Source organism: Equus caballus, chromosome 4, assembly GCF_041296265.1.
Source record: "Equus caballus isolate H_3958 breed thoroughbred chromosome 4, TB-T2T, whole genome shotgun sequence".
NCBI lineage: Eukaryota > Metazoa > Chordata > Mammalia > Perissodactyla > Equidae > Equus > Equus caballus.
The window spans coordinates 113,285,025-113,298,032 of NC_091687.1; the positions used below are offsets into that span (position 1 = coordinate 113,285,025).

The 13,008-nt window shown below is 46.8% G+C and overlaps 1 protein-coding gene and 1 long non-coding RNA gene across 3 annotated transcripts in view; one reads left to right on the forward strand and one right to left on the reverse strand.

Moving 5' to 3' along the window:
* Positions 1 to 10,777, reverse strand: part of ESYT2 (extended synaptotagmin 2) — a 92,103-nt gene extending 81,326 nt beyond the window's left edge. Inside the window, exon 1 of one of the 2 annotated variants that reach the window (XM_023640124.2) lies at positions 10,264 to 10,777. In XM_023640124.2, coding sequence (XP_023495892.2) covers positions 10,264 to 10,575 — 312 coding nt within the window. In that variant the 5' untranslated portion in view covers positions 10,576 to 10,777. The remainder of the gene's footprint in view (positions 1 to 10,263) is intronic. The other variant, XM_070266145.1, reaches the window with a different exon arrangement.
* Positions 10,778 to 11,289: 512 nt separating this feature from the next.
* Positions 11,290 to 12,766, forward strand: LOC111773298 (uncharacterized). Its single transcript, XR_002807686.2, has 2 exons — positions 11,290 to 12,194; positions 12,408 to 12,766. It is a non-coding gene; the product is annotated as an uncharacterized lncRNA (long non-coding RNA).
* The last annotated feature ends 242 nt before the right edge of the window (positions 12,767 to 13,008 follow it).

Below are 13,008 nucleotides of genomic sequence, written 5' to 3' on the forward strand. Positions count from 1 at the left end.
CACAGAAACTTACTTCAGACCTCTGGCCCCCAGAATGGTAAAAGATAAATCTGCATGGTTCTAAGCTGGCAAGTCTGTGATGTTTTGTTATAGCAGTCCTGGTGCAGGCCGCAAACAAAGACAGGCTGTCACCTTCCCCTCCTGTTCCATTCACTACGGCATTACACTCCACAGACAGTTCCTTTTAAAGTATCCTTCGCACACACAGCAATGGTCACTCTTTTATTTTGTACAAGACAAAACCACCATCTGACTTAAGCTATTACGTATAACCAACACTTTCTATTAGCTACTGGATAGATTTCAAGATCTTTACATACGTGAAAAAATAAGTATAAGTTGTATTATCATTTTTGTTTTGGACTATATTTGGATTTTTGGTTTTAAAAACCCAGTACTCAGACACTAATTTAGAAAGTGTTAACAGAACTTATGCATTCACTTGCTAGGCATTTAAATATTTAGTACAAATGAAATAAATTAATGATCTCAGTAGGCAGTTCACCTCAAATATATATAATAATGGCAACATGGGCATCATGTAACAATTTACAAACTGGGTGTAGAAAGTCCTAACAAAACAAGCAATTAGTAGTTCACTGTTCCAACAATTCACTACATGTACAGAGCAAACTATACGCAAATACACTCTGCTAGACGCTATGGTGGATATAAAAAGTCCTTATCTTTAAACTCCTAATTCTATACACAATTACAGGACAAAGCTGATCTAACTAGTGTTTTAACAAATATGTAAGCAAAGTTTTGTAAGAAAACAGAAAGTAAGAGAATCATTCAGATCAATAATTTTAGCAAGCTGATGCTGGTATCTCAGAATCAGTAGGATAACTGAACACCAGTGTGGAGTCTGTACTCCAGTGTAACATGCATGAAGCAAGTAAACAACGTTCTCTTCCCACATTACTGGATTTACCTTCTACAGATCTACCTTCTCTGGGAGACTTAAAACATATCAATCTCTCAGCAGGAAACAATTCCACATCTAATACAGGTTAAACTAAATGATTACAACTGACCCAGAAACAGGATGCGCATTTTCAAATCCCCATCTTAGTCACTAATCAACACTTATTCACAAAAGGAAATGAGAATTAGAATGAAAAACTTTACAACATGAGACTGTCAAAATGTAACTACGGTTATCTACTACATTAGGGCGGCTGCTAAAAGCAGGGCGAGGAAAGATTAACCATGTCCTCCTCGGAACAGCATTTGTTTTAAGGAAGAAGCATCAAGGATGAGGGGTAATACTGCAGGCTCCCTGGATATTATTTCAGAGATGCACAGAGAAGAAAGAGAGAGAGAGAAATTACAAGGACTACTTTCAAGTGTGAATAATAACAAAGCATTATGGTAGACAGATTATGAGCAACACCACAAAATAAACAAATGGCAGTGAAACAGAAACAAAGAGGAGCTTCAGGTCTCATCAGCCCCCCTCCAGATGAAGTGGCGGAGGAAAAGGTGAAAGGGGGCATTAGTCACTTAGATCACTAACCCAAGAGCACCAGTGGCCACTGCTGTCCTCCCAGGCCCAGCACGTCCCTTGGCCTTTCCCCATTCCGGCTTCATAACCACATCACAAGGTCAGGCTCATTTCAATGCCCATCTAATGATGAAGAAACTGAGGTTCTAAAAGGTGTGACTGACTTACCCAACTGCACAGAATAAAGAAGGGGTGGATCTCAGACAGGACCTACATCTATCAGATCCAGAGCCTGCCTCATGAGTGTGTGCCTAAGCAGCGATATGGCCATGTGTGAGACTGGTACCATGAAGGCAGCCCACTCATCTGCCAGTGGCACACACCACTCAGTGACCAAGGGCTGCCTGATGACAGTGACACTAGTCACACGGCCGGTTACTCTTAGACAAGGTCAATGACAACCCAGTGAGTCTTCTCAGCAATCTCCAAGTAGCCATCACAACACTGTGCTACATGAGGCCACTGCTTCAGTTTAAAATATTCCTCCTGTTAGAAAGGAAAGTTTCCTCAATAAATGGTGTTGGGAAAACTGGACAGCCCTATGCAAAAGAATGAAACTGGACCATTATCTTACACCATACACAAAAAATTAACTCAAAATGGATTAAAGACTTGAGTGTAACACCTGAAACCATAAAACCACTAGAAGGAAACACAGGCAGTACACTCTTCGACACTGGTCTTAGCAGCATATTTTGAAATAACATGTCTGACTAGGCAAGGGAAACAATAGAAAAAATAAATGGGATGACATCAAACTAAAAAGCTTTTGCACAGCAAAGAAAATCATCAACAAAATGAAAAGACAACCTAACAATTGGGAGAAGATATTTGCAAACCATCTATCTGATAAAGGGTTAATATCCAAAGAACTCATACAACTCAACAACAAAAAAACTAACAACTCAATTAAAAAATGGGCAAGAGATCTGAACAGACATTTCTCCAGAGAAGATACACAGATGGCCAACAGGCACATGAAAAGATGTTCAACATACTAATTATCAGGGAAATGCAAATCAAAACTACAATGAGATATCACCTCACGCCCATGAGAATGGCTATAATTAACAAGACAAGAAATAACAAGTGTTGGAGAGGATGTGGAGAGAAGGGAACCCTCATACACTGCTGGGGGGAATGTAAACTGGTACAGCCACTATGGAAAAGAGTATGGAGATTCCTTAAAAAATTAAGAATAAAACTACCACACAACCCAGATATTACACTGCTGGGTATCTATCCAAAGAACATGAAAACAGGATTGTGTAAAGATACATGCACCCCTACATTCAATGGAGCATTATTCACAATAGCCAAGACTTGGAAGCAACCTAGGTGCCCATCAAGGGACAAATGGATAAAGAAGATGTAGTATATATACACAATAGAATACTATTCAGCCATAAAAAAAGATGAAGTCTTGCCATTTGTGACAACATGGATGGAACTTGAAAGTATTATGCTAAGTGAAATAAGTCAGAGGGAGAAAGTCAAATACTGTGTGATCTCACTCATAAGTAGAAGATAAAAACAACAACAAACATATAGAGACAGAGATTGGACTGGTGGTTACCAGAGGGGTGGGGGGGGAGGGAGGAGGGCGAAAGGGGTGGTTAGGCACATGTGTGCGGTGATGGATGGTAATTAGCCTTTGGGTGGTGAACATGATATAATCTACACAGAAATTGAAATATAATGATGTACATCTGAAATTTATATAATGTTACAAACCAACGTTACCTCAATAAAAAAATAAATAAATACAATAAAATATTCCTCGGTTAACAAACTTTAATATCCCAACACAGTACAGAGGAAGAAAAGCTAATTAAAGTTGTGATTCCACATGGGGGAATGCTTTTCTTCTAAAGGTTATTTACATAAGAGGAGATCTGGAAAAATCTAGGTGCATTTTAACATCATACCATTCAAAAACAAACACTGCCCTCCAAAGCTAGACTTTTGCTTATAAAATCATCATGCTACTCTCATGAATTCAAAAATAGTTCATGTCCTAGACAGATCTGATAAATAGCTCAAGCAAATCATCCTTCATAACTTGAAAAGAGCAGAAAATTAAATGTCTCGATCTCTAGTTTTATCTTTTCTCACCAAATAATATCTAGCAATCTCATTTTGGGAATCTGTCCATCAGACATCATTTAAACAAAGCATGGCACTCCCATAAGACTGACAATATTGCACACCTAATAAAGGAGGATACAATACACACATACATCCACATACATCCAAACATATCACTACAGACTGAGAAAATCACCAAAATGTTCATAATTGTTATCACTAGTTAGTAGAATTGCAGGTGACTTTTTCCTATTTGTTCTTCTGCAAAACTGAAATGTTCTGCATGCATTCTTCTCATACCAGAAAAACTGTTTTTAAAACCTGTCTAGCCATAACATAAGAAATAAAGAAAAACACAACTACATATTCACTAAAAATAGATAAGGAGAACTGCAATAAGTGACAGAACAAAGAACAGAACTTAAAGTTCAATGACAATTTTATAAATAAAAAAAGAAAGCAAAATGAAAACGGTCATACTCCTATTTCCACCTCTGCCGTTTGTGTGGTTATCACTAACTTTCAAGTGTAGTCACCAGGTACAAAACAGAGTTATTTTATACAGGAAATTACTGCTGCTGACACACAGGGTGCACTTAAGATGTGCTGTCACTTTGCATTGATTCTTTCATCCTCAATGCTTTCATCTGGACATCCTGTTGTAACCCATTAAACAGACACAAGATATTGGACTAGAGGTCTCACAGGCGCCCACTATGAGTAATCATAAAACTGCCTCTCACAAAATAGGCAAAGATAGCATAGCACAAAACTGGACTTACGTGCATAGCCATATCAACAAACCCTAGAAAAAAGCTTTAATCTTCATCAATAAAATCTTTGTTTTAAAACAGATTGACTTAAAGAGCTGAGCTGTTACCTTAATAAATGTACAAAATGCTCCAAATGGCATAACTTTATTAAAAAATGAACATCCCACTTCACCAACTGAAAGACCTAATGAAAGTCTGCCTTTCTTTTTCCACAGATAGTTAAGTCTGGAAAACTTTTAAATCCTAAACCATATTTTCCTGAACAAATGATTTTTAGTATGGTTTACCAGCACAAAGAGAAACATTCACGATAACAACTCCATTCAAGGTTGTTACAATTTTCCACCAACTACTATTACAGGTTGTTTGGAATTACGGATGATGCTTTTAATACACTTTTTTCCTGGATTAAAAAAATGAGTCTGTATTACTTTTACTAATAAAGAAAAATTGCCAATGCATACTATGACTAAAACTAGGTTTACACAGAGATTGCCTTTTTACCAGCTAGTGAATTCTTCAGTTTAAGGTCTTGTCTTACTCATGTTTGTGTCTCTAGTACCTAGCACAATACCTGGAACAGAGCAAATGTCTAGTAAATGTTGGCTGAGTGAATAGATGCATCAATTAAGGTTCATTTTAATACCCACACACAAATTGGGTTAGTTCCTTAAAATGTGATCTACTCTAGGAAAAATTCACCAAAATAAATGGTTTCCTTTAATAAAATTATAGAACTTTTGTAACAGTTTAAAAAAAATAAATGAAAGGAAAAGATGAGAATACTTGTAAATAAACATGTTAAATGGAAAAATGATTCCAGGCAAGACAACTACTGACACTGTGTAAGAACTATGCCCCACCCAATTCCAAAAGAACTCAAGATGACTCAGTGTTTAAGGCACAATAAGATCATTAAGAGTAAAACAGAACAGTCTATTTGAAGGAAGGTGGATGGGTACTTCCAGCTGCCTCAATGGTATAGAGCACAACAATCCAGCAATAATCTTGGCTCTAAGCTTTTTGGCAGCTGAGGCAAGAACAGAACTCTAATGTATTGCATAGGAGTTTCCATTTTCTGATTTTACAAGCTTAGTTCTGAATACATCACTATCTTCCCCTCCTCCCATGTCCAAACACTCCTTGTCTTAAGAGTAGTGTTCATATTTATGCCCACTAAGGGCTCCCTGTGAAATGGGAGAGCTGCCCTGAGAGCCGGGCCTGGGCCCCAGTCCAAACACATCCACTCCTCACCCCTGGGCCCAGAGTAACCGTTGAGCCTCAGTTCAACCTTCCATCACCATCTGTATAGCTCCCTCCAGATGGGACCACTCAGGAATTCACACTGCTGCCCTACCCGGCTCTGATGCTTCCACCCCGCACCCCATCCCAGGATATGCCCCTGATTTCCCACCTATTCTTAAAAGTCCACAAGTGTGTCTGTAGGTACCCCCTCACCACTAACCACCTTCCATCCTCTCTTCTGACCCACCACAGCACTCGGGGGCCATCACATACTGCCTTGTTTCTACCCAGAAGAGTACACACGTGAAGGCAGGATGACCTCTTACACTTCTGCATTATTGTGGGTCCTCAGATCATTAAATGGAGGAGGAAAATTCATCTGAGGCAGCACTATCATGGAAACTAAAGATAGCGACAACACAATAAAATGCAAAAGACCACAAACAGTACATTCTAAAATCATGCCATGATAAAATGTATCTAATATAAAACAAATCAATCTACAGGCTAAATTTCTCAAACATACATGATAATTATGTGTCGATACCTTGAATCAAAGTTAAGAGCTTAGAATAACTTAGAGAAAAACACATTTCTGCTGTTTATATCTTTGAAGCATGATTTCTATTGTTATTCCATCAGAATCAGCCAATATGGTATCAATGTGTAAAGGTACATTAGGTTTAAGGTAAAAATATTTACCTAGTTACTTTTTTCATTCATAAGCCCACTCCTTTCATTAAATATTCTTTAAAACGTTAAATCCCTCCAAATCTAAGTTGGAACAATAATTTTTAAAAGTTGTACAGTTTTAGCTGGAATTCCATAAGCAAATAAGTACATACAGCTTACCTAGTACTATAACAGACTGCCTTTTTCACTTATTTTTAAAAGAAATTCAATGTCTACATTTTTTTACGTGCTGAGATACAATTAGCATATGCCATATCGCTTGCAGGGTACAATTCAATGTTTTCTGGTATATTCACAATGTCTGTGATACTATTCAAGATTAAATGTTAGAACCAATGTAGAAATCCTTAAAACCCACAGAAAAGATAAAAAGTTCAGTAGGCCTAATGAGAACACTAAATTACCAGTTTTTGGTTCTTCACAGGATTAAAATCTATATTTTATAAATACACATAATATACTTAACATAATATAAGTTTATTACATACATTTTCAATTCACGTATTTATTTAAATGATTTATAGTTCAGTCCTAGCTCTATGTTCTCCCATGGTGGAATGTAACGTGAGGCTAAGATTCGACTGAGACAGAAGTATTAGTAAAACCGGACCACATAAGCTGATGGATGCATGTATTCTAAATTTAAATTCATTTTTTAAGTTTAAACTAAAAAACAGATATTTACCGCTTTACGTCTAGCAACCTTGGGGCGTTCTGGTCCAACTGAAGGAAGCATTTAGATCCTAGACCACAGAGCCAGGCAGTGCTCTCAGTCCTTTTCCTCTCTGACTACAGTACGGCAGCAGAGTGGGCATAATCAAGAACCCCCAGCAGCATCCATATCCCTTCACAGCTACGAGGACGACTCCAACATTTTCTCAAAGTACATAATTGCTCTAGGATCCAACTGCTAAAGCTGCAATCACAGTCTAAAATAGCTAAACGGTGGTTCCTGATTTAGCTACACCAGTTATTTTGTTACAAGTCTTCACAAAATTTCATTAAAGTATAACTCAATGACTAACACCAAGAATAAAAGAAATATTTGCCTCTCTTTTACATGAGACCAAAGTGTTTTCTTCTCTTTTGTTCATTTGGTTCTTAGCCTACACATATTAAATTTGGCTAGAGTTAAATTCTCTTGAACTTCCCAGAAGAACTATGGGAAGAAAGCTCTCCTCAAAGAAAAGGTTGTACATGTATAGTACAGAACAAAGTATTAGAGTAATAAGAGACCAACTGTCAAAAAAGTTGAGTGATACTATATATGACAGGTTTGAGTCCCTACTTATTTGCAGCCACAGAATCAGCACTGACTGGCAGCAGTAAAAGCAGGAAAAAGGCAGATTTCAACTACCAAGTTCTAAGTTTTCAAGTAAACAAAAATAGCAGCGGAAAACTGTCCTTATTCATCTCTGTAACAACTCTTCAAGAATATTCCTCACCCATAGTCTAATTTCACAGGGGTAGACAATTAATATGGGTCAACACTGGTACAACAAAAAAGCCAGCCCTCATTCCATCAACCCAAACCTGCTAGGCCTTTTCTCTATTTATGGGGAAAAAAAAAATGAAGAATGAAAAACAATGTATTTACATTAAAACTGTAGGACCAAAGTCCTAAAGAAGTATTACATGTTAAGTGAGGACCATTTTTCATATCCTAATAGTCTTCATTCAAAACAGCAAATTTTTTTCTCAAAGTATTAATATTCTTTAATTATTTTATTTTCCAATCCAGTATAAATTTTTACTGCACTAAATAAAAAGATGAAAAATTGTGAGTGAACATATCCAAAAGTGGGGTTAGGAGGTGAGTACCACATTACTTCATGTTTCCCTATGCTTCTACCCTGCTATGAATCACAGTTGTCAACCACACTATGAAAACGTGTACAAATATATCTCGTTTAAAGAAAAACACCAGCTGAAAGTTCAGAACCCCAAGAACCTAAGTATGTACAGTAAAAATCAAAGTACTACTAATACAGAAAGCTTAACTTTTCTCATGCATGGCTCCTATTATTGATTTGCTCCCTGGCTACAGCAGAATAACAAGCACACTTCTAGACAGTGTAATTCACTGGTTTTATTACGAAAATAATACAAGGCTATTACAATAACAAAAGTACATTAAAAAAATCGCTCTCAAACTCCAGACTCCTAGTGCTCTTCTTGGATACGATCACCATCAAGTTTCGCGTGAATCCTTCCAGAAGTTTTCTAAGGCAGGCTTGTTTAAGCATAAAAGTGAGATGTGAGAGCAAATACAAATCCGGAATAGACAAGTGAAAAATTCTGGAGAAAATATAAATTCCTTACTCTATGTGATGAACTGATGGTTCATCAGTTTAAGGCACACGGAGGAAAAACCCAAGAAAAAAATCTTTGGCTAATCACCCTTTTATTCTACTAAAAAATCCCCAAAAAACAAAGAATTTGTCCTGTCCCTCAATCTGGTAGCAATTGTATTTAACGTACTTTGTTATTAGAGCGTGCAGCTCACAAGGATTTTTATGAGCAAATCTGGTATCAACCAACTGCTGGACAGCCAACGTCGCACGCAAGTCAGCATCACTGATTCCTGCGAATTTCGGCCCGACTGCGCCCGCTCCTCGGGCAGCGAACCTCCTGCTCTCGCTGCCTTCCGGCGCCGTGTAAGTCGGTGCCGCAGACACCGGCGCACTCGAAGGTCCCCCCGCGTTTCCGAGCGCGGCTCCGTCCGGGCGCCCGGCTCCGTTCCCGAGGCCGCCCGCAGCCCGCCGGGGACCGAATGCTCCCAAGACGGCTCCTCCACGCCCTTCCTCCTCCGGGACGGCGACCCTCGCGAAACCCAGGCCGGCCGTCTTCACCCAAGTTCACGCCCAGCCCAACGTGAGCGTCCGGCATCCTAAAATGAGCACGACTTCCCGCGGCCAGGCACCGACACCAGCTCGGGGTCAGGGAGGCAGCAGGAGACGCGGGAGCCACTCCGCGCGCGTCCGCCTCCGTCAGAGCAAGGCCCGCCCGCGGCAAGGAAGACGGCAGCAGCGCGGCCGGCCCCCGGCTCGAGCGCACCCTCCGGGGACGGGCGCGACCCCACACGTGACTGCCAGACGGGAGACAGACCTCAATCATCCCGCTCCGCAAAGCCTCGGGGGCCCTCGCTGCCCTCCGCCCGCGCCGCACAGCCGGGAACGCCGGAGCCGTCTGGGGCGGGAGCGGCGTGAGCCCCGCCCGGCTGCCCCTGCGCCATCCCCTCGGCACACTCCGGAGGCACCGGCGCCCGGCCGCAGCGCCAGCGCACGGGCGCGCCCACCTGGCGGCCCCGCTCACCTGGCGGCCCCGCTTGCGATGGGCGGCGGGGACGCTTGACTGAGACAGGGGGCTGACAGGGGCAGGACTCGGCTCCGGCGTCGCCCGGGCGGAGGCCCGCGGGACGCTGCTGCTGGTCAGGAGACCCGACCTGGGCGGGGGCGCCGGGTGACAGCGGCCCGGCCCGGGAAGACAGGCAGGCTGGGGAGGGTACACTGACGGCGGTGCCGACCCCTGACCCGGGTGGGGCGGGGACCCCTGGTCGGGGCAGGGAGGCGGGGTGGTGGCGAGGCAGTCGGGGACCCTTGATCGGGACCGTGGCGGGTGGGGACCCCTGACCCGGGCAGGGGGCGGGAACTCTTGACTTGGGCGGAGCCGGGGACCCCTGACCGGGGCCGTGGCGGGTGGGGACCCCTGACCCGGGCAGGGGGCGGGAACTCTTGACTTGGGCGGAGCCGGGCACCCCCGACCGGGGCCGTGGCGGGTGGGGCCCACGACCCGGGCAGGAGGGCGGTGACCCCTGACTTGGGCGGGGTAGGGACCCCTGATCGGGGCCGTGACAAGGGGAGGACCCGACGCGGGCAAGGTGGCGGGTGGCGACAAGAGACCGCGCGGCGGGGACCCCCGACCCGGGCGCGGCGGGGCCGCGCGGCGCCCACTCACCCAGGCGGGCAGGTCGCAGGCGCGCACCCCCAGGCGCACGGCGCGCTCCTCGTCCTCCAGCAGCGCCAGCGCGCGGCACAGGCGGCTGGCCTTGAGGCCGCGGCTGCGCCGGCACCACACGAGCAGCCCGAGAGCCAGCAGCACCCAGCTGAAGCTCAGGCCCAGGTAGCCCAGCGCGTACACCGGCAGCAGCAGCGCGAAGCTGCGCGCCAGCTGTGCCAGCAGCCCCGCCACGTCCACGCTCAGCGCCGGGCCGGGGGGTTCGGCCCGGGCAGCGCCGGCCTCTGGGCCCCGGTCCGGGGCGCCACTCATCGCGCCGCACCCTAAACGCTCGCGTCCGCCCGGCCGAGCGCCTCCGCCCGCGCGCCAGCGCCCCTCTGAGGGGTGCGCGCCGCCGCTACGGCCCGCCCGCCCTTCCGCCCGCGGGCGGCGTGCGACGTCAGCACGCAGCGTGGGCAGGGTGCCGCGGGCGGACGGGAGGGCGCGCGCCGGTGCCGCGACCGGGCGCGGCCCTGGGCCTGGTCCACGTCACAGTGCTGGGGAGCGAGGTGGGCGGGGCTAGTCAGAGCGTCACCGCTCGGGGTGGAAGGAAGCGTCACAACGGGGGGATGGGCGGGTCTGCCGTGTGAGGTCTTCGCGCGGAGCGGGCGGGGTGGCTGTGTAGCGTCATCGCACGAGGAGAGCGGTCACGGCCCTAGGCCTGAGGCACGTCCTCTCACGGGGCTGGCGGTAACGTCATCGCGCGGGTTGGGGCCGCGCTGGGCCCGGGCACGCCCTCTCAGGGGTGGGCGGGGGCTGTCATGTGACGTCATCGCGCGGGTGGGCGGGGCGCCCCTGAAGCGGGCAGGCGGGCACCGCCCTGGGCCCGGGCACGCCCTCTCAGGGGTGGGCGGGTCTGGCGTGTGGCGTCATCTCGCGAGTGGGCGGGGCGCCCATGAAGCCGCACGGCGGGCACCGCCCTGGGCCTGGGTACGCCCCCTCGAGGGCGGGCGGGGCCGTCTATGACGTCATCCCGCGGTGGGCAGTACAGCCCTGGGGCACGTCCTTTCAGGGGTGGGCGGGCTCTGGCCGCCGGCTGGCAGTTGGGACGTGAGGCGGGCAAGGGGGACGCTCGGGAGCGGCTGGCGGAGGTGGTCGTGGCTTCCGAGCGCTGCCGGTGTGCGGGCCTGCTCCGTCACCCGCCTCTGGGCCTGGGCCGACGGGTGTGTCGGCCGGGGCGTCGGGCGGTGCTGGCCCCGGCCGGGGTCACCCGGGCCTGCGGGCTCCCGCGGAAGGGGAGGTGACGCTCCGCGGGCCTTGCACTTGCCGAGTGCTAGGAAGGCGCTGTTCCGTGCACTGTCGCGGTCGTTTAACGACGACGGGGACATGTCCAAGGAAGCGCTGCTGAGCGGCTTCACGGTTGTGCGACCGTCGCAGTGCACGCGGGCACACAGCCGGGCCGCGGCCCTAGTCTCGCGGGAGCACCGTGGACGTGCCGCCCGTCGTTAACCGAGACGTCGTTAGGCGGCGCAGGCTGCCTTCAAGGTGTTAGCGCGCGCGCGCGCGTGCACTCCGTCGCGAGTGGTGCGCAGAGGGCGCTGCGTGGGAGGTACCGCTCTGCTGCTCCGGACTCTGAGCTGCCTTAGGGATGGGAAAGCCCCAGCAGGATAGGCCTTCCTATGCGTATATGAAATGAAAGCGTTTCGGCTCAAATAACGTTCCCCAGGGGGCGCCCAGCAGGTGTCCTCAGCAGGATGCCAACCACTTCTCTGAAAGGTGCCCGCATCCCGCTGACTCGCCGTTAACGGTGCTAGGCTAGACCATGCTTGTGATTTCTGGGAAGCAAGACAGCTCTTGATCACTATGATTCGGCGGACTCAAATCAGGATAATTCCTAAGTGTTTTTGGGCGTATTCAGTGAGTTCCAAGGAAGTTTTAATTGTAACAATAAGGTTAGTTATTTCCTCTCTCTCTTCTATCCTTCATATCTTTATGCTGCTGGCAGCCTTGAATGATCGCCGTTAGAAAGGACAGGGACGATTGGAGAGAAATATAGCATGCTTGCACGTTTTTACGTTCTTGATTGATGTGTGTACTTCATATCACATGGGTTCTTCCCTGCCATGCTGCAGGGATTCTGGAATAATGGCTTGATCACTATGCAGGAGCTGCAGTGACAGAGCCTCGTGTCTTCAGGACAAAACAGCCATATCCCACAGGCCACTTTGCTGTGCAGATAGGAGGACAAAAGCCTGTAAGAAGAAGAGGACTGCCAACCAAAGACTAAACTGCAATCACAGCCCTGTTCGAGGCACTGAATAAAAGACTTGCTGCTAGCGTGAACTTTTCCAGTCGGCGGAGCATTTACATGCATTGGTGACTTTGCCAAGTTCTCATTAGTAATTCAAGTAGGCTTAAGTTCGGTGAGGGCAAGAACCACATTTATTGTGTCTATCGTCATATCCTCAGGCTAGCATAGTGCCTGCTGCAACGTGAATGAATAAACCACACCTCTCTCCTCCTCCGTCTGTGAGTCTGTCTGCAGTTATATATACCTATATGTGTGTATGGCTATGGAGAAATGTGAATAGATATCTGCTGTGAAAACATTGCTCTAGGGGCTTGAACACAGCTTCAGGCAAGGGCTCTAAACCTCAAGCAAGGGAAGGAAGTGGTTTTTCCTTTCTTGCTCTTCACCAAATTTCATTATATTAGTTGTGATATGTAAAATGGTGAGAACCCTTTTCCTATGTAACAGTGTAATGT